Here is a 24,618-nt window from a genome sequence, read left to right as displayed (position 1 = left end):
GCCTCTGTCCTTCAGGATCTCTCAAAGTTCTCCACCACTCAGCACACACTCGGCACTCAGGTAGAGTAGCCCCAAAGCCTTCCCGGCTGCCCCTCGGTCCAACCCTCCAGCAGAAACGGCACACGGGCCACAGACGCAACCTTACGTTTTCCAGCAGCCACAATAACAAATGTAAGAGAACAAGTGGCTCACGCCTGTAAATGCCAGCACTTTGGGAAGCTGAGGCGGGCGGATCACCTGAGGTCAGGAATTTGAAAGCAGCCTGGCCAACATGGCAAAACCCTGTCTCTACCGAAAATAGAAAAGTTAGCCAGGCGTGGTGGCGGCCACCTGTAATCCCAGCTACTCGGGAGGCTGACGCAGGAGAATCGCTCGAACCCGGGAGGCAAAGGTTTCAGTGAGCCGAGATTGTGCCACTGCACTCCAGCCTGGGCAACAGTGTGAGACCCCGTATTTAAAAAAAAAAAAAATCATTAAAAAAATGTAACAGCAGGTGATATTAATTTTATCATTCACTTAACAGAGCCCAAAATATTATCAATTCAACATGTAATCAATGTAAAAATGACAGATATTTGACATTCTTTTCTATCCCCCTTGCTAGGACACGGCACCTCTCCATTTGGAGTTGCCACATTTCAGGTGTTCAATGGCCCCGTGCAGCCAGCGGCTATCATGTTGGACAGTGCAGCTCGGATCATCTCTTTTTTTTTTTTTTTTTTTTGGTGGTGGGGCGGGTACAGAGTCTTGCTCTGTTGCCCAGGCTGGAAAGCAATGGTGCGTTCTGGGCTCACTGCAACCTCCGTCTCCTGAGTTCAAGCAATTCTCCGGCCTCAGCCTAAGTAGCTGGGACAACAGGCGCACACCACCATGTCCGGCTGCTTTTTGTATTTTTAGTAGAAATGGGATTTCACCATGTTGGCCAGACTGGTCTCAAACTGCTGACTTCAACTGATCTGCCTGCCTTGGCCTCCTGAAGTGCTGGGATTACAGGCGTGAGTCACCACACCCATCCTCAGATAGTCTCAATTTGATCCTAGGATAATACCAGGTCATCAGAGAGCTGTTGATTTGGACCATATTATGATTTGAGCCTCCCAGATCATTCTCAGCACCATGTCTACAAGCCACGTTTAGAGGACGATAGGACACAGCTTGGTGAAACACACAGCAGCATCTTCCGTAAGACACTGGTGAGGCCATAGATCCCGCCATCAGTGTCACCCGCCTGGGAACATTTCGCTGTCAGAAAATGCAGAGCTTCTCCTAAGAAATGAATGTGGTTGGGTGTGTTGGCTCACACCTGTAATCCCAGCACTTTGGGAGGCCGAGGCAGGTGGATCGCCGGAGGTCAGGAGTTCAAGACCAGCCTGACCAAAATGGTGAAACCCCATCTCTACTAAAAATACAAAAATTAGCCAGGCGTGGTGGTGCGCGCCTGTAGTCCCAGCCACTCAGGAGGTTGAGGCAGGAGAATCGCTTGAACCCGGGAGGAGGAGGTTGCGGTGAGATGAGATTGCGCCACTGCACTCCAGTCTGGGCAAAAGAGCGAGACTTCGTCTCAAAAAACAAACAAACAAAAAAGAAATGAAAGTTCTAGGCACACGCTAAGTATCTCTTAGACGATTCCAAAGATATAAATTACTGTGACTGCTGACTCTTCCCCTTCCCTGGGTGTGCCTGTCCTGCTTCCCTAGCTCATAGGTGCTCAGGCCGGGACATACCCGACTCAAAGACAGCCCGCCACAGGCCGTGGGGCCTGGCTGGCTCAAAAGGGAGAGTGAGGCCATTGGAATTTTCCCAGGAGTGAGTCTGAAGCTTAGAGTGTTTTTTGGTGGAGGGTTCTGAAGCTAGGAGGCAATGCAGACATGGGGGCTGAGACACTATTTGGAGCCATTTGCAAAGAGGCATAAGAGGCAGTGACCCCAAGGAAGGAGCAAGGGGAGGAGAGGGCAGCACATCCACACCCCTTCAACTCCTGCCCTTCCGGAGGCCTAGGCATTCCACACGCCGGCCTGCCCGCATGGACATCCTTCCAATAAGCAACTCATCGTGCTCATGTTTATTTATTTTAAAGTCACACAGAATTGCACTTATTAAAAATGAATGTATAGAGACATAAAGCATTCTGGTGGCTGCCAAGGGCTGGAGAGGGCAGATGGGGAGTGAGTCCTTCATAGATACGCAGTTTTCTTTTGGGGTGATGAAAAAGTTCTGGCACTAGATAGTGGTGATGGTTGCACAACACTGTGTATGTACTCGGTGTTACTAATGGCACATTTTATGTTCTGTGTATTTTAGCACAATAAAAAAATATACATTTAAACCAACAGAATTCAACATGTCCTTTTTTCCCCTTGAACAAATTTGTTTTCTTGCTTTATATCTTAAAATCAAAAGGGCCCTGAGATACACCACAAGCCCCCAGGGTAGGCTGAATAACTCTCCCTCCCCAAACTGTGTTACCTTATGTGGCAACAGGGACTCTGTAGATGTAACTGAAGATGTTGAGATGAAAAGATTACCCAGGCGGACCCCAAATCACAAGCGTCCTTTAAGAGGGAGGCAGGCCAAGTGCAATGGCTCATGGCTGCAATCCCAGCACTTTGGGAGGCTGAGACAGGCAGATCACCAGAGGTCAGGAGTTCGAGACCAGCCTGGCCAACATGGCAAAACCCTGTCTCTACTAAAAATACAAAAATTAGCCAGGTGTAGTGGCACACGCCTTTAATCCCAGCTACTTGGGAAGCTGAGGCAGGAGAATCGCTTGAACCCGGGATGTGGAGGCTGCAGTGAGCCAAGATCGTGCCACCGCACTCCAGCCTGGGTGACAGAGTGAGACTCCATCTGAAAAAAAAAAAAAGAGGGAGGCAGAGGGAGATCTCACTGCAGAGAAGGAGGAGGCTGTATGAGGATGGAGGCAGAGGCTGGAGGGATGCAGCCACAAGCCAAGGAACTCCAGCAGCGCCTCCCGCCCAAAGCTGGAAGAGGCAGGAATGAATTCTGCCAGCACCTTGACTTTAGTCTGGTGAGACTGATCTCCGGCTTCTGACCCTTAACACTGTAAAGGAAGAAGTCTCTGTTGCTTTAAGCCACTGAGTTTGTGCGAAGCAGTTACAGTGGCAACAGGAAGCGAATGTAGCCCTCAGTCCATTCCTCCGCCCACAGCAACACAGGCGTTTCCTCGTGCAGATGAAGAAACACACACTGAGAGCTGAGCTGAACTCTGCCAGGCAGCCAGTGAGTGGGACAGAACCCCTTCCCGCCCCCACTCGGGGGTCTGTGTTGAATTTTCGAAGGCTGCTGCTCTTCAGATAGTGAGCTTCCCACATCCACAGAGACTCATCTCAAAGCTGACAAAGTGCCCCCTTCGAGGGGCATCAGAAAGAAGGCCCCGGCCGGGCGCGGTGGCTCACGCCTGTAATCCCAGCACTTTGGGAGGCCGAGGCGGGCGGATCACAAGGTCAGGAGATCGAGACCACGGTGAAACCCCGTCTCTACTAAAAATACAAAAAATTAGCCGGGCGCGGTTGTGGGCGCCTGTAGTCCCAGCTACTCCGGAGGCTGAGGCAGGAGAATGGCGTGAACCCGGGAGGCGGAGCTTGCAGTGAGCCGAGATCGCGCCACTGCACTCCAGCCTGGGCGACAGAGCGAGACTCCGTCTCAAAAAAAAAAAAAAAAAGAAATCAGAAAGAAGGCCCCAAGGTGTCCTTGCCACATGTCCACCTGTCTGTGGGCAATGCCCACAGTCCTTCCTGGTGACCCACCCAACAGAAGGGTCACGGGGGAGGGAGCAGCACTGGCCAGCCTATCCCGCAGCAAGGTCCCACTCTGGAAGCCACAGGGGACAGTTGGGACTCCCACCTCCAACTGAGCCAACTGGGAGAAGAGCCCAGCACAGTCTTGGAGGCTGACACCTGCCAGGAAGTGTAGTGACACCCACGTGCTGCTGAAGCACGCAGCAACACAGCAGCAACGAGGAGGGGATGTGGTTTCTCAGCTTCCTCCCCACCCCCCAGCACACACATGTGCATACAGATACACACACACATGTGCATGCACACATGCACCAGCCCCCAGTTCCCAGGTCCTGTACTCTGCCCCTGCCAAGCTCCTCGGCTACCGCCAAGCCAGGTTGTGAGCACAGAGCTCAGCCTTCCTGCCAACTCTTTTCCAATCCATCCTGGGCAACACCCCAGTGGGATGCAGCAGATGCTTCCCATCAAATGCCAAGAACAATATCCCTCCCTCTCTGTGGGCCGGTGGCCGCGTTTCTTCATGGGGGTGCAGAGGGGCGGGCTGGGGAGCAGGAGGGTTGTTCTGATGGCTGGTATGCACCTGCAGCCGTGACGCCCCAAGGCAGCCCACATTCCTACCCACAGACCGACCTCCAAAAGGGGCTGGGAGCACCCACAGCCCCTGCCGCCCTTGGGTGGACAGACTGGGGGAACCCTGAGTAGCCCGAGTGAAGGCCGTCCCCAGGCAGGCATGGTGGGACAGAGGGGCCTCTCCACAGTTTCTCTGTGAGGCAGCGCAGCTGCTGGGCTGTTTTGGCACATTCGGGGGCCATGTTCCTTCTTCTGGTTTCTCCTCACTTGGCCTGGGAGAACGTTCAGGATGTTCCAATCTCAAAAACAAGCAAACCCTCTTCCTTTGACCTACCTAACTCCTCAAAACTGTGAACTTTCTCCCGGTCTGAAGAGCCCAACCTCTCAAAGTGGGTCTACACTGCAGCTTCTAGCTTCCTACTGCCCACTCACTTCTTAACCCGCGCCATCTGGTGTCCGCCCATCTCACTATTAACGGAGTTCTTGAAAAAATCCTCAAGGCCAGTATCCAGCCCCGCCCCATCTGACCTCCAGGGCAGTGCCTGACACGCAGGAGCCGGTTCTTCTCCACTCCTTCTCCCCTCCGTATTCCCTAGTCCTGGGGGCTGGATGGCTCCCAGGGGTCCCCTCGCCCCCCGACTTAGTCTCCTGGGGTGACCACACCTCCGTTCCAGCTTCCCAGCTCAGCTGCCTCTCCACGTCTTGCCTCAGGTCTACCCCTTGGAACACTGCCCATTTCTGAAGACTCAAGCTCCCACTCCCCGCACCCCCCTCCCCGACCCCCGGCCCCCCCCTCCCCGACCCCCAGCCCCCCCTCCCCGACCCCCGGCCCTCTCACCAAAGTCCTACTGGCTGTTTCTTCCCGGGGTCTCAAATCAGTCCCTTCCTGCCCAGACCCACAAGGTTAGTTTCCACCCTATGACTGCTCCCCTGGACCACTGGGATCGTCCCTCACCAATGCCCACCTCCCATCTCGCTACCTCCCACCAAGGCAGGGCTCTGCTGGATGACCCCTCCCACTTCATCACTCCTTTTCCCAAACAGCTTCCCAGGTTCCTCTGTTAGTCGAAATTCTTCCCTTGCATTCGAGGACCCCGGCAATCTGACCAACTCACTTTCAAGCCTGAATTCCCCCTCCTGTCTAAGGAGCCTACACTCTTCAGCCAGGCCGTACTGTCTCGCAAAACCCACCTAAAACCTGCCCGGTAAACGTCACCACCTCCAGGAAGCCCTCCTGACATCCTCCATAATATGTGACCCCCACCCCCAGAGTCAGACCCTGACTTGGAGACCCTGACTCTAATTCACCTTTGCCTCTTTTGAGTCTCCTGTGCGGCAGGCCTCAGTCTATGTTTATGGGTCTCTGTAGCAGGAGGGCCCATTTCCTCCTTTCTAAGAAGTGCTCGCCCTACCTCCTGTCAAGCTGCAACTTCCACTAGCAGGTACCTACAACATGCCTTTTTACTTTTTTTCTTTTCTTTTTGAGATGGAATCTGGCTCTGTTGCCCAGGCTGGAGTGAAGTGGCGCAATCTAGGCTCACTGCAACCTCCACCTCCCAGGTTTTAAGTGATTCTCCTGCCTCAGCCTCCCCCATAGCTGAGATTACAAGCATGCGCCATCATGCCCAGTTAATTTTTTTTTATATTTTTAGCAGAGACAGGGTTTCACCATGTTGGCCAGGCTGGTCTCAAACTCCTGGCTTGAAGCGATCCGCTGACCTCGGCCTCTCAAAGTGCTGGGATTACAGGCGTGAGTCACCACACCCGGCCCAATGTGCCTTTTTGTATCCTTCTTGAAAAGCTATCATTATACCAACAGTGTGTCTTATAAATTGATCATAACTTAAAATGTGACTTATTATTAAAAGTGTGACCTTACTTTTAAATAATAGCGTTGATTGTGGTCTGCAGCCAGCTGGTCCCGTTGATGACCACTTTGTAGATTAGATATGGCCCCAGGCACACATCCAATCCAACCACTCTGCCCCTCCAACCTCCTTTCCCCTTGAGCTCACATCAGGTGTGTCCTAGAGCTGCAAACTCATGGCTGATACAAAACCAGGATCCTCAACACCCAATACAAAGCAATCGGGCCCTGCACTGGTTCCAACAGCAACCATAAACCACGTCTGCCTCCTGCACCGGGCACATCGTGCCTGGCCCATAATATGTGCCTTTTCCCCTATTAAGATGGTATACGGGCCCAAATCTGCTCCCTGGGAGCAACGGACTCTTCCCTGGGAGATGTGAGTAGTTTCCACACCACACCTAAGCAGACATTGTCACAAGACTTCACATCTCGCATCTCAGCTCCTAAGGGCCTATTTATCTTTCCAAAAACTCATTTGTTTTGCCATAATATGTGCTTTTTTTTTTTTTTTTTTTTTTTTTTTTTTGAGACAGAGTCTCACTCTGTTGCCCAGGCTGGAGTGCAGTGGTGCGATCTTAGCTCACTGCAACCTCTGCCTCACAGGTTCAAGTGATTCTCCTGCCTCAGCCTCCCAAGTAGCTGGGATTACAGGTGTGCGCCACCACGCCTGGGTAATTTTTGTATTTTTAGTAGAGACAGGGTTTCACCATGTTGGCCAGGCTGGTCTGGAACTCCTGACCTCAGGTGATCCGACCACCTCGGCCTCCCAAAGTGCTGGGATTACAGGTGTGAGCCATCACGCCTGGCCCATAATACGTGCTTTTGCCCCTTCCTTTTCCCCTATTAAGATGGTATACATGCCCAAAGTTAAAAAAAAAAAAAAAAAAAAATCGGGCCACTGCACTCCAGCCTGGGCGACAGAGCGAGACTCCGTCTCAAAAAAAAAAAAAAAAAAAAAAAACTAGTTGGCTGGGCACAGTGGCTTACGCCTGTAATCCCAGCACTTTGGGAGGCCGAGGTGGGCAGATCACGAGGTCAGGAGTTCGAGACCAACCTGGCCAACATAGTGAAACCCATCTCTACTAAAAATACAAAAAATTAGCCAGGCGTGGTGGCAGGCACCTGTAGTCCCAGCTACTCAGGAGGCTGAGGCAGGGGAATCGCTTGAACCCGGGAGGCGGAGGTTGCAGTAAGCCAAGACCACGCCACTGCACTCAAGCCCAGGCAACAGCGTGAGACTCCGGCTCAAAAAACACACTAGTCAAGTGCACTAGTGGGAAGAGGGGAAAGAGTGGAACAAAGAATCTAATCTGTAACTGAACAATCAGCAGAGATAACTCACCACCTTCGGACCAGCCACGGCCCCACCTTCTACGTGCTCTTTTGAGTCACATTTTTCAGTGAACTCCCATACCTAGGTGATTAAATCTGTCTTTTCTATCGTTAATTTATCTTCAGTGAGTTTAATTCGCAGGCCCCCAAACACTGAACCTAAGAGGGCAGAGGAAATGCATTTCTTCCCACCTACAAAAATACTCCCCCTCTTCACCGCAGTGTCGCCTTTCCCACCCACAGCCAGCAATTTGGACCCCGTTTCTCAAAGTCTATGAAAGCAGGACAGCCTGCCTGCAGGATGTTCCCATCACAAAAGGAGGGTCAGGTCTTGTGGGAGGAAAGAAATGGGAGTGGCAAATGTTCACATCTTGGGCTAGACAGAGGCACCAGGTGTTCACCGCCCTGGGTAGTAAACATTTTTAAAAACAGAAAAATCTTCAGCTTCGCTGGGGCATAAAGAGTCATGACCTTTTCTGTGGCTAAATGGCTGGGTGGCTGGGGAGACAAGTGCTAGCCATCCTGGACCTCAGTTTAGTTGCCTGTAAATGGAGGGCAATGAAACCACCTGCTGTTTGGGTGCTTGAGAGGCTGTTGCTCAAACTTCCTGCCCTCCCTTATTGGGTTTTGGGGAAGATCGTATCAGCTAGCAACATAAAAGCACTTTGAAACCCACACGAAGTGTCTAAGCATGGGGGTGCTGGCTGACTCCAGGCCTGTTTTCACCACCTGGCAGAAAATCCCCCAGACGGCCTTGTTTTTTCCTCGGGGGCAGGGGCCTCACCGTCAGACCTGATGGCGTTGGTGGCTGCTCAGGCTATCCGGCAAGAGACTGCTGTCAGCCCCAGACCCACTCCAAGTCCAGGAGGGAAGCAGGCCGGGGTCGGGGGGTCTGAAGCCCTTCATGTTTTTGGCGGAGACACTGGGGCAGGCGAAAGCATCGCTCGTGGCAAACTAAGAAGCTTGTCTGAATTGGGCCCAAACCAGCCCAGCCCAGAACGGAGCCCAGCTCCATTCTCTCCTCCCAGAACCAGAAGCTCAGGACACCAGAGGCTGAGAGGATGCTGGAATAGCACCTCCATCTGTTTGTTCAGAGACAGGGACCTGCGGGGCGCGGTGGCTCAAGCCTGTAATCCTAGCACTTTGGGAGGCCGAGACGGGCGGATCACGAGGTCAGGAGATTGAGACCATCCTGGCTAATAGGTGAAACCCCATCTCTATTAAAAAAAAAACTAGCCGGGCGAGGTGGCGGGTGCCTGTAGTCCCAGCTACTCAGGAGGCTGAGGCAGGAGAATGGCGTAAACCCGGGAGTCAGAGCTTGCAGTGAGCTGAGATCCGGCCACTGCATTCCAGCCTGGGCGACAGAGCGAGACTCCGTCTCAAAAAAAAAAAAAAAAAAGAGACAGGGACCCTAAGCCACCTTCTCCCCCAGCTCACTCCACAAACCCTTTGTGCCAAACTCTCCCCGTCCAGGAGTTACAGGCCCTATTTGGGAGCCATCCAGGGTCTCAAGGTCTCCACCACCCAGCTGTCCATCTCATCGGGCCAGGCCTGCAGGCGTGGAGATCAGCAGGGTGGGGTTCAAATCTGGCTGCACCCTGATGAGCTGAGTGACTCTGGGCCCATTTCTTAACCTCTAGGGGGCTATGCTCTCATCTGCAAAAAGGGGAAAGGGCTCACCGAGGAGAGTGGCAAGTAAAGGAGATGGCACCTGTGCAGACGGCACCGTGCAGGCGCCCAGCGGACGATCACGCGTTGCCTTCCTGCCTCTTCTCCCTGCTTCTGCGGGAGCGTCGGCGGCAGGGAGCCGAGAGGAAGGGAGCAGCTGTCCGCTTGGGATGCGGGCTGCTCTGAGTTGGAAGTGAAAAAGGAATAAGCAGCAGCTGCTCACTGACGAGCTTCATGTATCTGTGCCTTAAAACCCTAAAGGTGCATCTGGAAGATTTCCCGGGCAAGTTCTCTTTTATAGGTATATGAAGGCCAGGTGCAGTGGCTCACTCCTATAATCCCAGCACTCTGGGAGGCGAAGGCAGGTGGATCACCTGAAGTGGGGAGTTCGAGACCAGCCTGGCCAACTTGGTGAAACCCTGTCTCTACTCAAAATACAAAAATTCGCCGGGCGTGGTGGCGGGTGCCTATAATCTCAGCTACTTAGGATGCTGAGGCAGGAGAATCGCTTGAACCTGGGAGATGGAGGTTACAGTGAGCCAAGCTTGTGCTACTGCACTCCAGCCTAGGTGACAGAGCGAGGCTCCATCTCAAAAAAATAAAAACAGGCCGGGCGCGGTGGCTCAAGCCTGTAATCCCAGCACTTTGGGAGACCGAGACGGGCGGATCACGAGGTCAGGAGATCGAAACCATCCTGGCTAACACAGTGAAACCCCGTCTCTCCTAAAAAATACAAAAAAAAAAAAATTAGCTGGGTGAGGTGGCGGGCACCTGTAGTCCCAGTTACTCGGGAGGCTGAGGCAGGAGAATGGCATAAACCCGGGAGGCGGAGCTTGCAGAGAGCTGAGATCCGGCCACCGCACTCCAGCCCGGGCGACAGAGCGAGACTCCGTCTCAAAATAAAAATAAAAATAAAAATAAATTTTTAAAAAAGGTATATGAAAAAAGTGAAATGCCATGAGTGTTTTGTCGCAATATGCCAGTTACAAACAGGAACTGGAGGACTTCCCAAGTCATCTCCTCCTTCATTCCTTCCCTCCCTGCATATGTACTAAGAGTCCCCCGGGTGCTGGCGGCATCAGGGACCTGGGGTGCCACACAGACCCTGCCTGCTCAGATCTTAAACCCAAGGAGGAGACATAAAAGTTAAAATAGGGTGGTAAGTGGAACAAATGGGGACCAGATGGGGCAATTTGGCAGCACTTGGCAAGGCCCTTATTAAGGAGTCCCCAAAGAGGCCCAGCTTCCAGGGGAAGGAGGCGCCCCAGGCAGCGGGCCTACAGAGGCGAAGGCCCGGAGTGGGGCTCTCAGGGAAGCTGTTCAGGATGCCGAGAGGAGGGGGGCAACTCACAAGCCTGGTGACGGGGACAGTCATAAAGTGCCATGAAGCACCATCCAGGCTGCCCACCAGCCTCCAGGACAGAAAGATCACAGCAGTTACAGGTGTGGGGATCTGCTCACCTGATCCCCACTCAGCTCAGAAAATGACTGTTTCAGGGTCACAGGCAAAAGCCCAAGTCCTGCAAGCTGCTGGCCACAGGGTGCGGCTGGGGAAAGGTGGGGACGCCCGCCAGCCAAGGTCGCTAGGAGCCCTGGGCTGCCGGAGACGCCTGCAGGACACCGGGAGGGCAGGCCAGACTAGAGGGACTTCTACCTCTTCTCTCAGGCCCCAGCCCTCAGGCCAGAGTGTCCTCAGGTCCCTGGGGCCCCCAGGGCTGCAGGCAGACAGGGAGAGGCCTGTGCTGTGGCGGGTCACCTGGTTCCTGCAGGAAGTGGCCAGAGGCCCCAGCACTTGGGTACAGTAGCTACTCTTCCAGTCCCTGCCAATGATGCTGTTGCTCAGGGTCCACTCTCTCCAACTCTCCTCCCCAACCAGGGAGGAAAGCACTTTGGAACAGGAGCTGGGCTATCTGACTTGATATTCCAGCATGACTCTGCATGACCCTGGGCCAGTCACTTAACTTCCCTGGGCCTCCATTTCCTCACTTGCAAATCAGGCAGACAAACCCCCAAAGTCTCCCTCAGCTACAGAATTCTAAGTGTTAAAACAAAAAAAATCCACAAAAAGGAAACATGTGTCCAGCCCACACCCTCGCCTTCATTTGTCAAAAGGGGAAATGGTTTTGCTATGGGGTTTTCTTCCCCCAAACAGACATGGGAGACCTTTCCTATGATTGCAGAGCTGGAGCAGTCCAGAGAGGAGCCCAGAATCTTCCAGAGTTTGAGATCCACAGGGGAATTTCTCCTAATTCTTCCGGGATAGGAGCACTGCTGCCTAACAGCATTCAATTCCCATCACTGCTGTAGCAAATGACCACACACTTATGATGTCAAACAACACACATCTGTCCCACCCTCCACCTCACTAGGATCCAGGGAAGGTGTCCACAGGGCTGGGCACCCTCCCGAGGCTCAGGGAGACTGTGTTTTCCTGCATTTTCTCCCCGCCCACATTTGTGGCCTCCTTCCTCCTTCCAAGCCTCTCCCGCTGCACCACTCGGATGGTCTATTGCGCTTTTAAAAACTCTTGTGTTGACAGCGGGCCCGTATGGATTATCCAGGATCATCTTCCTATTTTAAGACCAGCTGATTAGCAACCTTACCTGGCCCCGCCATGTCACCTGACATAGTCCCAGGTGCTGGGGATTAGGAGGTGCATACCTCTGGAAGTCATTATCCTGCCAACCCCAAGATCCAGGTCCTGGAGGGAGATGAAGGGTAGGACTACAGGCCCAGGAGGCTGCCTGCGTGGGTTCGAATCCTGGCTCCACCACTAAGGAACTGGGGGAGCACATTATCTGTAAAATGTGGGGGAGCCAGCCTCTTGGCTGTCAGCGCAGAGTGAGGCAGTGTGTGCAGCGCCTGGAGCAGCGCCTGGCACAGGAGCAGCTCCGTGAGCATCTGTTCCCTCATCGCCAAATCTTATAAGAACTGACCTCAGCCCAACAGCTTCTCCAAACCTTCAGCTCCTTTTGGTCACAAGGCCAGGAGCACCCCCTGCCCCTCTGAAAGCCCCCAGCCCCTCTGAAAGCCCCACCCCACACGATGCTGGGAGCAGATATGTCGTAGGCTGCTCACCCATGCACAGCCACCAGAGAGGCCAGGATGATGCCGCCTTCGATGGGTGCACAGTGCAGGGCAGGGCCAGGCACCAACAACCAGCCACAGTCACCAGTGCAAGCAAGGGGCCCCCACTGTCGCCTCTGGCCTGGGGCCAGGGAGAAGCTTCTGGAGGCAACTGACTTCCCTACAGGGAGTGGGGCCACAGGACAATGCACCCGAAAGGGGTTGGGGGGCAGCAGAAAGTCCTCCCCAGAAACTCCATCCTTGGCTCTTGACAGATGATTCTCCCAGAGGCCACTACTGGGGTTCACTTGGGTTTCTGCACATGGAGTTTGGCCAGCCCAGAAGGACGACAGGGCAGGCCAGGGCCACTGGCGATGGTGGCGGCAGGCCCCTCTGTGGTCTCCCCACCAGAAGCATCAGGAGGCCACAGTGGTCAACAAGCCCTCACCTGGTCCCTGATGGGCAGAGGTCTTGAGCAGCCTCCTGACCTCCCGAGGTCCTCCCACCTCACCGAGGGACCCCCGAGAGTATTGAGAGCCGTGCCCTGGCTCCTCCGTGAGAGCGCTGGTTACATAAAGGCAGACACACACCCAGCAAGATGAATTCACAATCTCTGAGCCCAGGTCATTCCGGCTTCCCCACAGGGAGCTCCTGGGGGCGTGGGGTGGGGGTGTAGAAGGGAGGGGTCAGTGCTCCATCCCTGGGAACCAGGCCATGAGTCCTGGACTCAGGCCAAAGCACAGAGGCCTCACTTCTCTCCAGGCTTCTTGCTATCCAACCACTTCTGCATGGGGCGTTCTCGTTTCCCTCGCAGGGCCCCCTGGGGTGGGGTGAGGAGGTGCTGAGTCACAGAATCACAGCAGCTGCCACACGGGGGTGTCAAGGCAGGGATGCGGATGCCAACCGAATGGGCACGGGGAAGCAGAGCAGGAGGTCTGCGCCCTGGGCCTCGCTGGCCTGTGTGACCCTAGGGAACTCACTTCATCTCTTTCGGCCTCTAGTTTCCTCCTCTGTAAACCGAGGGAGTGAGGTCAGGTGATGTGCACGATCGCGTGAATCTGTGTCCTGCATGTTCCACTCACCACCCCAAACAGTGCTTCTAAAACCCAGCTCCCCAATGCTTCGGCACCCTCCTGCCTCAGAAACACTTAGGCTTGTTCTTTATGCTGTGCCCCAAAAAGAGCCACCCTGGCCCTCTCCTGGGTGTCCTTACCAGGGCCAGGATGGTCAGCTCACCCTGCAGGAGCCCTCAAGGACTTTCAGTCACTCCCAGGATGGGGGTTGGCTGCCTGGAAGCGGCTTTTGCCCATCTCCGCTGCAGCCCCCACCAAGAGGCCAGTGCAGCAAAACAGGAGGTGTAGGTGGCAGGGGGCAGGGGCCGGGGCCAGGCCACTCCCTCCAGCAAGGCAGGAAGGGGGTGAGAAAAGCTGGACATGTGATCATTCCAGGCTGAGGTTCTGCATGGAGGAGGGGGCCCATGGCAAAGGAAGCAGGCCTAGGCGCTCTAGCAGTGGGAGGATGGGAAGGAGCTCTTGCTGGACACCCCCACCCCGCTGGCTCCTGCCCCGCCCCCGTCCCATCTGCGGGGAGAAAGTGAGGCTCTTTGCTTTGCCAAATCCCAGTAATGAATCTCACATTCACTCCATTCTCTGCTTATTGGAAATCCTCTCTCCACCTTCTGGATCCGCCCTGAACAGCTGGGCTGCAGAAGTCGGTGGAATGAAACATGCAGGGTGGCTCAGAGGCGCCTGTGCAGAAGAGCGCTGTGTCCCCGCCCACCCCTTCCTCTGAAGATAAGGCCTCTCTGTTCCTGCCCTTTCCCTGGGAAAGCTGGAGAGGGGGCCGAGGAAACGGGATCCACCATTAACTCTTTCATGCACATCGGCTTCCAGCAAGCATCCTCACACTCCCGAACCAGGCCTGCAGGGTGGAAAGGCAGCCACCGAGCTGAACTCAACTCCCGCCCAGCCGTGGAACCCAGTGTGGACAGCAAAGCACCCATGTATAACATGCACACGGGGCTGAGGCCAAGAGAACATGCACTCAGTTCTCCCTCGGTCCTCCGGCAACGCCTCCACGCTCTAGCCCTGCGTCAAGCCCTAAACAGTGTAAGATTTTTCCAGGTGGAAGAACGGAAGCCCCTAAGAGGTCTGTGCTTTACGGATTACACAGAGGCAGGGCTCAGGAGCAAAGGCCTCCAGATCCCGCAGTGCGGTGCTGGCAAGCTTGTGCTGTACCCGGATGAAGGTGACACGCTGACCTCCCTAAGGTGGCTGCAGGACAGCCAGGAGGAGGTGAGATACCAGCCAAAGGCAGCCACAGACGACAGCACGACAGATTACCAGGAACGCCACCTTCGTGCAAAAGTGTCCGCCTCCCCTAGCTGCTTCATTCTGTGTCAACATCCTTTGGGAGTGACACGTGTGAGACTGGGCTGTGCAGATGAGTGGCCACTGGCACCTCCAGACCACCCCAAGGAGGGGCCACTCTGCTGCCAATCAGGCGTAGGGCAGGCGGCACTGGGGCACGACGATCCGCCCGGCATAGTTGCTCCACTTCTCCCTGCCTGAGCACAGGCTGGCAGGTTCAGAGGACAGGAGGAAACAGAGCCACCACGTGGGGCGTGTTTAGGGGTGAGCCACCTCAAGAGGCCACAGAATCAGAGCATGGGAGACACAGCTCAGCTCTGCCACTAACCTGCCATGCGGAACTGGCCAAGTCACTGCACTTCTCTGGGCCTCAGGTTTTCCAATCAGAGGGCTGGCCCAAGAGGTAAATGACAGTGGTTAGGGATGGGGGCACGGGAGCCAGACTTTCCGAATTCAGACCCTCCCTCTGCCATACTCACAGGGAGGCTTGGGCAGGTTACTTAACATCTCTGGGCCATGGGTTCCTCATCGGTGAAATGGGAATAACAACAGAATCAATTTCAGAGTTGGTGGGAGGATTAAAGGGGATATTTACTCCAGGTAAGGATACTTACTCCTCACACAGTTGACGGGGCCCTGTCCAGCACTGGCAGCCTGATGCCAGCAGAGGGAGGGTGAGCGCCTCTGCTCCCCTGCAGCCCCTCCTTTCCCCTCTTCCCTCCAGCTATGGCAACAACAGCTGGAGTTCACTCGTAGTTCCAGTGACGGGTTACCCTCCTGAATTAAGGACTGAAGGCCCCAGGCCTGCCACCCAAGGTCCTGGTGCAAGAGGGGTGGGCCACCGGTCCTTGTCTTCATCACACCAGGCTTCCACGCCCTCCTCCAAACAGGCCTTTGCTTCACGTGCAAGAGCAAATGCCAACCCTCATGTCTGGGGCAGGGGTGCCCACAAATGCCTTGGATGTGAGCTTCGACGGGGATCATGGTGAAGGTCCTGCCAGGGCACCTGGAACCACAAGGGGACTGCCTGCAGCCCACAGAGGGTCCCCTGCAGGCCAGTGGGGCTCTGCCACCCTGCCTGCCACTCTGCTTAGCCACCTGGTGAGGAAAACAGGCTGCAGACTCAGAGCCAGTATGAGCTCACATGCTAGCAAGATAACACACCAAAGGATGGATGTGCAGGACGAGGGAGCCATGGAGACCCCACCGCAGCCTCAGCAACCCACCAGCAGACCCCGTGCGGGCACCAGGCAGGCCACCCTACCAACTCTCAGGATGCTTCTGCAGGCCCTGCAGGCAGACAGGGTGAACGGAGGCACAAGGAGGGTAAGTCTGACATGCGCTGGGGCCGGGCCTGGAGCCAGAGCCCCAGCCAGTCTTGCCACCATATCCTAACGCACTTTCCACAGACAGCAGGCCAGAGCAAGGCTGCCCAGACTGAAGGAGAAGGGCCCCTGCCTCTCCCACCACGGGCCTCCTGGAGACCCCAACACAGATCGCCAGCCCACAAACACCAAACCCAGGGCCTCTGACAAGTGAGAAACGTGAAAAATGTACAGAACAGCTGCAGCTTAGCGCTTCTAACACACCAGACACACACAGGCACACACAGCGTCTCTGCGGAGGCCAGAAAACTCTGTGCTGGGAAGTCCCCCCATCGGGGGAGGCCCCACAGCAAGCTCCCCTCTCTGCCTGTCCACCAACGGGCGGGCGGAAGGTCCTAATCAGGACCATATGGGAAAGGCTGGCGGGAGGGGCAGAGAGGGAAAACGAACAGGCAACATCAAGCACCTGGGGCGGGTAGGCGGGTGATACCCAGGAGGAGAGGGCAGGGGTGTACTCCCCATCTCACTCACAGGGAACGGGGGTTCAGGAGGTGCAGGGGAAGGTCCCGGCCGCCTCATCTCTCTTCCTCTGCAGACTCACTCACGGCCTGTCCACGAGCAGCTGGATCCAGCCAGAGGTCAGACGCCCGCTCCAGCCCTACCCCTCTGGCCTCTTGAAAGCGGGCCAAGACAGTGCGGGGGATGACGCTGCTATTTCCGGCGTGGCCATGCTGGGCCTCGGGTTGGGTGGGAACGTGGCGGGGGCGCCATCCCTTTTGGCTGTCACAGGCACAAAAGCCTCTCCGTGTCCCAGTGCCACATGTGGGTCCCTTCCCTGCTGCCCCAACAGGAGGGACACCTGAGCAGACCCTGTTGGGGGGTGCTCCTCGCACCCAGTCCACCCTGACCTAGCAAATCCCCTTTCTGCTCCTTGGGGCAGGAGCCACCAGGTCAGGTCTCAGGCAATGGCCAGTGAAGGGGCTGCGCGGAGGGGCTTCCTGGCTCACAGGAAGGGAGGCTCTCCTTCCCTAGAACATGGCTGCAGCATCCTGTGACCGAGAGGGACACCACGGCTGGAGATGGTGGAATGGAGACGCCTCCACAGCATCCTCAATGCCCGGAGCATCTCATTTTGCACAAAAAAGCTCTCAGTTCTCTTGAGGGCTGAAGCCATTCTGAGTTGGGGTTTCTGTCACTCAGAAAAGCATCCTGTTGGAGCAGCTGAGAGCACAGCAGGAGGGGAGGGGCGGGAGAGAACACCCCCCACAGCGACAGGGGATTCTCTGACTCCAAGAATCAGCTCCTGCAGAGGGCCTGCGGACACGGCCACCCACCCCCAGCCCTGAACTGTCCCCTGCCAAGGGCCCAGAAATTCCTGGGAGGGGGACTGCAAGGGGCCTCCTTCGTGAGAACGGTGACTGTGGTCAGGCCCAGCTCACAAGTCAGCAACTCTGCCCAGCGGCCACGGTGGACCCCTCTGGATGGCTTCCAGAAAAAGCGTTCCCCTTCCGTCGTCAGTGTCCTGAAATCCAAGAATATACTCCCAACAGCAACTACAACAAAAGCTAATGCTGAGTGAGTACCGCAGGCACCATTTCCAGAGCCTCACACACCCCTGCCCGCTCAGTCCTCACAAAAACTCCACCCATCCTTCCTCCCCTCTCCTCCTCTAACAGCACGGAAAACGGGCACGGAAGGGTTAAGCTGGACTGAGGAGGGGTTGGTGGAACAGCCTGGGGGTCCATTCTGCAAGAACCTCATATTGCAAAGGGAACCCTCGGGTCAGGGAGTGGGGCACAGCCCCCATCTATCTACCCCACCCCCCCCCCTTCTCAGCACCAGGCCTGGCACAGAGCGGGCCTCGGCTGTAAATGAATAAGTGAATGAGAGCCTGCTGAGGGAACAAGGTGACAGGGACGAGGGAGAAACAATCAAAGTAGCCAACGCCGCGGCCGCTGTGATGACGGTGACAACGGCAGCAGTGACACGTGGGCTCCTGTCGTGCCAGGCCCGTTCTAAGCACTTTGCTCTATGAACACATTTGTTTCTCATCACGTCTCTCTCAAGTGGGCATTTCTATTAGTCCATTTTACAGAGGGGAACGTAGTTGAGTGTACTGGCCAAAGTTGTGCTGCCAGGAAAGGTCATGGAGTCCAGGTAACGTGTGGCTTCCCAGCCGGGCTCTGGTTCACACGGCCTCACAGGCAGCCCCATGAAACACGCAGAGAGAGCATGTGAGGGGTCCTCCTGCTGCCCCCCACCCCCAGTTGGGGTCCACCCTCTGCTGAAACCTCCCCAACGTGTTTCCAAGTCCCGCCAGCCACGAGACATTTTTTTGAACATCCAGTACCACCCTCCTATGGCTGTTTGACCTCATCCTTGTACAGGGCAAGACTTGGGCGAAAAGTGAAAAGGATGAAAATCCCTGAGAGAGGCGGCAAGGTGGCACTCTTTTTTTTTTTTTCTTTCTTTCTTTTTTTTGAGACAGCATTTCACTCCCATCGCCCAGGCTGGAGTGCAGTGGCGCGATCTTGGCTCACTCCACCTCCCGGGCTCAAGCTATTCTCCTGCCTCAGCCTCCTGAGGAGCTGGGACCACAGGCACGTGCCACTGCACCCGGTTAATTTTTGTATTTTTTGTAGAGATGGAATTTCGCCATGTTGCCCAGGCTGGTCTCAAACTTCTGGGCTCAAGCAATCTGCCTGCCTTAGCTTTCTGGGATTACAGACGCGAACTATCATGCCTGGCTGAGGTGGTTCTCATACAAAGCAGAGAAAACCATCTTTAGTTCAAAACAAATTAGTAAGTATTGAGTATCTATGTAGAAAAAGACGGGAAGGAAATGCGAACATACTAACAGTGTTTGTCTGGAGGATGCAATTATTATTGATCATTTCCTTTACATTTTCTAAGTTAATGTTTTTGTCACAAGTAGGTGTGATTTTTAAAATCACAAAAGTTAAAGGCTGGTTTTTTGTTTATGTTTTGTTTTTTGAGACAGGGTCTCAACTTACCACCTAGAAGCCGGAGTATAGTGGTGTGGTCATAGCTCACTGCAGCCTCGAACTCCTAACTCAAGCAATCCTCCCACCTGAGCCTCCTGAGGAGCGGGGACGACAGGCAAGTGCCACTACACCTGGAGCTTCTGTTGCCCAGACTGGTCTCGAACACCTGGCCTCAAGCGACTCTCCCACCTCAGCCTCCCAAAGCTGGGATTATAGGCATGAGCCACCACACCCAGCAAAGATTGCTTTTCAATCAGGAAGACAGATGCTTCTTAGTTCTTCTTCTTCTTCTTCTTCTTCTTCTTCTTCTTCTTTGATAAGGAGTACTGCTCTGTTGCCCAGGCTGGAGTGCAGTAGCATGGTCTCGGCTCACTGCAGCCTCTGCCTCCCAGGTTCAAGAGATTCTCCTGCCTCAGCCTCCCAAGTAGCTGGGATTACAAGCGTGCACCACCACACCCGGCTAATTTTTGTATTTTTAGTAGAGGTGGGGTTTCACCATGTTGACCAGCCTGGTCTTGAACTCCTGACCTTAAGGGATCCACCTGCCCCCGCCTCCCGAAGTGTTGGGATTACAGGCGTGAGTCACCACACTCGGCCTGCTTCTTAGCACTTCTAACCTCTGCCCCTTGGCATCGCCTGGCCAAGCAGATGAAAGGTTCCAGTGAGCTGTCAACCAGCTCTGGGCCGGGGTCTTCCCTGGGCAGCTCCAAGGGGCTGGGATCTGGCTCCTTTTCCAGAGCTGGGTCCAGAAACCAAGATCGGGAATGCGTGACGGCTGCTCCGTGGGTCCTTGCTATGAGGTCACTTCCCTGGTTCCAGGGATCAGCCGCTGGCTGTAGGGAGCATGTGGGTTCAGCCAGGGTTTGTATCAACACAGCTCTGCTCCATCCGTGACCTAGTGGGTTCCTCCACCCCCCGCTGCATGACAACCCCAGGAAAAATGTTAGGAGGGAGGGAGCCGCTGGGGGTGTGACAGGAGACACTTTCCAGGGACAGAGTTGTAAAAACTGCTTCAAAGTCCTCTCCAAGGACTTTCAAGGCCTCCACTGCCCCCTACTGACAGGTCACGGCTCAGGAAGAGAAAGCTGGGGGTAGAGCTGGCCGGGGGGAGGGTGACCAGCACCCCCAAGGCAAGGAGATGAGCTGGGAGAACAGGGGGCTGGCAGGGCAGCCCCAGGCTAGCTCCTGTCTCCAGAACCACTGTCTCCCTCCTCTGGCCACAAAATGAGGCTGGCCGGACACAGGCCTACTCCACAGGCTGGGAGGCTGGGCGTGAAAGCACTGTGCTTGCATGGGGTACCCCATGGTGAATACCATCAAAGCCAACCCCCAGGGTCTGCTGTCCTACAGGGAAGACAACGTAAGGCACCCATGGAACCCAGAGGCATCTAAAGGATCTGACAGCCATGAGCTGGGAGGACACAGTTCTGCAGCAGGAGAAAGAGGGGCAGAGACAGGTTTTGCCCACCGTCCTTGTGATCATCGCCACTCAGGGCTGGTACGGACCACTTGGGATGGACCCTGCAGGGCGCATTCACAGTGCAAGAGTTCTTCTAGAGGATACCTTACTCCATCCTCACAAAAAGCCAGGGTTCAACCTGGTGAACCACCTTTCCCCATCTGTCCCACCCCCGGAGCCAGACCTGAATGGCTCCAGGCCTGAGTCCAGAAGGCATGCCCAAGAGGTGAGTTTCCTCAAGCCTGCAAGGCCCCTGGGCCCTTGGCCTGAGCTCAGGTATTCGCACCATGCTAGGACAGCCCTGGGCAGGCATCTTCACTTCTGAGCATCCCTCTCCACTTCTGCAGGATGCGGGGAACCGCGCCACCCGGCAAGGCCTGACTGGCGAGTGGTCCTCGCTCCAGCAGCAGCCGGCACTACCAAGACCGTCAGCCACTCCAGAGGCAAACGACAGGCCCTGGAGCGCAGTGTGGGGGCCAGAAGCCTGGTCCCCCCACATCTGCCCCATCTGCTGTGTTGTCCTGCGCACAGCCCACCCCTCTGTGGTCCCGAGTCTCAGCTCCGAGGTCTCTAAGACCCCTTCGGTCCCCGCAGCTCAGGATGCTCACTTGAAAACCAGGCCCAGTCAGCAGGGCCTCCCTCGTCAGCCCTCCACTGGCCAGCTCCTGCCCAGCACCCTCCAGCTCATTATCCCCATCCCTGCAAACTCCACACCAGCACCCTAAGCCCTTCCTCCTCCAGGAAGGAGACTGTCCCCAAATGTGTCCCCTGTTCCCTTTCGATAAAAGTCCAGAAAATAGAGAAGCAGCCTCCCACCTCCTCTCCCCGCCGAACCCTCGGCCTTTCGGATGCCCCCTCTGATTCTCTGCTAATATCCCCACAACACAATCAGTCCTCAGTCCCTCCGCAAACGCAATCCGCAAGCATGCCGTAGCCCCGGCGGCCAGTGACGTCCCTATTTAGCAGCCTGCGGGAGCCAGCGCACCTCTCAGCCAGGTGAGCTGCAGGAGCCAGTCATGGCAAGGGCAGGAGGCCTGGGTGCTGACGGCATCGGCACCATCAAAATCATGGTCAGATCAAGGTCACGGTCAGCGAGCTTCTCCACCTGCAATTTCCTCCTCACCAAGGCGGTCTCAGCCTCAGCCTCGACCTTGGCCTTGGTCTTGGCCTCAGGAGCTGCAGACACAGCCCCCAGCCCCCACCCCAGGAGCTCGGCCTCATACACACTGGAGGACATGGAGCTGGGGCACAAACAGCCAAGAACAGGTACATCCACAACCAGGAGCAGGAGGCAGAGGGCTGCTGAGACGTTCCCATTCCCACCGGCTGCTGGGGACTTACCGCTTATTATACACTGACTGTATACCCAGGGCTGTGACATGTCTGCTTCTTACATTATACCATTAAATCCCCAAATTTGTCCCCAATTTACATACGATGAGGCAAATTCAGAGTAAATAACCAGCTTATCAGATTCTGAACCCAGGGGTGGCTCTAACCTCCCTCCTTCCAGCTGCTTTGAGCCCACACGAGTACTGAGGCACAAGTGAACCCTACCAGCTGGGAAGTGCGCCCTCCCTCTCTGACCCCACAGCCCTCCCAGCCTGTGCCTGAAGCTGCCGGCACCCTCCCACCCAGCACTGCTCTCTGTAGCCTGAGCTGTTGCTGTGTGACCCGGGGTTAGTGCCCTAACCTCTCTGGACTACACCTGCAAGATGAGGATGCAGCCGCACAGCCTACTTCAAATGCTCACTAACTTGCATGCACAGCTAACATCTGCCGAGCCTGTGACATGGACCAGCTTTGCTTCAATTTCGAATGTGGTACCCCCACCCAGTTTGGGGATGGAACTGTTAGTTCCTCTTTTTCTGGATAAGAAAGTTGAAAGGCTCCAGAAGGCACCAAGGTCAGCTGGTTTGCCAGTAGGTAGAGTGCCCACCCATCACTCACAACCCACGCCCGACCGTTTCGCCTGTGTCCCCAGTTGAGATTCTGTGTGTACTTGAACACTTTGCCAATGGTTGAACCTGCACCAGAGCCACTGTGTCAGCTGGGCCTGCCAGGCCACCCTCCCCGAGCTCTGTCCAAGGCAGGGCCAGTCCTCATACCTCGCGTCCTTGCCAGTGTCCCACCCAAGGCCCTGGAGTCAGAGATCCAGCTAAATCCTGGCAATGCCCCATTCCTGCCCTGTGACTATGGGCCAGCGAGTCAGCCTCTCTGTGCCTCCCAGGTTGCTGTGAGGGTTACAGGAGATGCGGTGAAGGCCCTGAGCTTGGTGGCTGGCCTGCTGGAAAGGCTAGTTATGTGGTGCAAGGATGGCAGCGGTGACAATAAATGAATCGAATGAAAACAAGGCAAACTGGGCCTGGGGAAGGGCGCTGGTTAAACCGACCTGAGTGGATCAGGACCTTGCACATGAGCAGGCGGGAACAGCTCCAAATAGCAAGTCTGGCAGCCCAGGATGACTCAGGCCTGGGTGCTGTTCAGGGCCCCCTCTCAGTTCCTCTGCCGGCCTGGTCTCCTCCTTCCAGCCTGACTGCCCCTATGGGTACCAACGAGTTCCCGACCAGGACTGAGGCAGAACAGACAGAGCTCAAGGCCCTGCAGGCAGGCACAGAGTGTGAATGGCAAACAGGAGACGCTCCAGGCACCCCACCGTCCTTCCCTCCCCGAAGGCTGACAATGCCAACCTACAGAAGAAGCTGTTCTTCCTGGCCTCGGATCCCATCTCAACACAGTGCATGAGGCAGCTGTGACCAGAGGGTGTGACTACCCCTGCAGATGGAACCCATTCACTGTGCCCAGCCCATAGCCAGAGCCCGGAGGACGGGGGAAGTGAGGTGGGGCATCTCCTACAGTGAAGGGAGAAACCAATCTAGCTATTTTTTCTTGGATTGCTTCTGGAACTCACCCTGTCATGGCTCTACCCTAACTCAGCTTCCCAAAGCCTCAGAGAGCTCTGTGCTTTTCCCTGCATCCCATCTCATCCGCTTGTGCTGGATTAGTCCCCTAGAAACCCCGTCTCCTGTCATTCCCAGGGCACGAAGGCTGGTTGGTAGGTTTAGGGATTCCCATCTTCTGATCCAGCCCCAGTGGCTCACCCCACACTCACCTGCACTCACAGGTGTATCTCCCACCTCCAGCCTTTCCACAGGCAGCCCCACATTCTGGGAGCTCAGCCTCCCGCAACGACTCACTCCAGAGCACAGGGACCTCTCTCTCTGACTCCTTCTTAGCTCCAACCATGAGCAGTCCATGTCATAGCAATGCCTTAGTTGCTTGTCTGCTAAGTTATGACAATGCCCCTTTGCCCTCTAACCTAATGTCTGCATATAGACAAACCTCCACATTCCAAGCCACCAGATACCACTTCTTCCAGGAAGTCTTCCCTGACTGCTCCAGTTGGACAGAGGCTTCCCTCCTCTGTGCTCTCCTAGTGTTTAACAAGCATTCACTGAGCACCCGTGACATGCAAGGCACCCGCAACACAAGTCAGTGCCCCGTGCCCTCCCAGAGGGCATATGAACAAATAAACGGCAAGACTCTCCAATACTCATCCCTGCCCCACAGAAAACCACCCATAGGCATGGGAGGGCTGCTTTAACTGCGGGTGACAGGGAGGCCTCTCCAAGATGGCAGCGCTTCAGCAAGACCTGAATGAGGCGGCCAGGAGGTCTGGGGAGGGACTTCCCGCGAGGGAACAAGCGAACATTCTTCCGTGAGGATGAGCCCTCATGTCCCAGGAGCAGCCAGGCCAGGAGGCCGGTGGGGAGTGGCCGGGTGACGTGGGATCTCACATCCCAAGCACAGCAGACACCCAGGGAAGGCTTAGGCTGGGGAGTGATCTGAACACATTCTCCATCCAGGAGCTCACCGGGGCTCCTGGGCTCATGCTGTCCCGCCACTGCACACCTCCAGGGGGTTGGGGGGGCACCCTTTACACCACCCTCACAGGCAGTGCTCCTGGGGGAGGTGTGCTGTGCAGGGGACTCGCTGGCCACCCTGTGGGACGAACCACAGGCGACAGTATAGGACAGGTGGTCAGTTCAGAAGGGACAACTACCCAAGCAGGGGTCAGAGGGCACTCGGATTTGGGAGGAATCCTCAACTTCTCAGGCCCAGGCAACCAGAGGTGGGGCGCGGGGTGCTGCTTCCTGAGATGGGAGGCCTGGGTTCCTGGCTGCATTCCCTGGTGT

General features: G+C 55.7%; 2 protein-coding genes across 7 annotated transcripts in view; both read right to left on the bottom strand.

The window, feature by feature from the left end:
• Nucleotides 1-24,618, bottom strand: part of SEPTIN9 (septin 9) — a 215,495-nt gene that overhangs the window by 49,812 nt on the left and 141,065 nt on the right. The window lies entirely within an intron of this gene.
• LOC105469224 (uncharacterized) lies at nt 189-5,085 on the bottom strand. Its single transcript, XM_071083646.1, is given in 2 exon segments — nt 189-4,520; nt 4,523-5,085. Coding segments are annotated over 2 exon segments (789 nt in total). The 5' UTR covers nt 4,571-5,085; the 3' UTR covers nt 189-3,779.

The sequence above is a fragment of the Macaca nemestrina genome, chromosome 17 (assembly GCF_043159975.1).
Source record: "Macaca nemestrina isolate mMacNem1 chromosome 17, mMacNem.hap1, whole genome shotgun sequence".
Lineage (NCBI taxonomy): Eukaryota > Metazoa > Chordata > Mammalia > Primates > Cercopithecidae > Macaca > Macaca nemestrina.
Note: the sequence above shows the minus strand (reverse complement) of the source record. Positions and strands in the feature narration are given on the sequence as shown.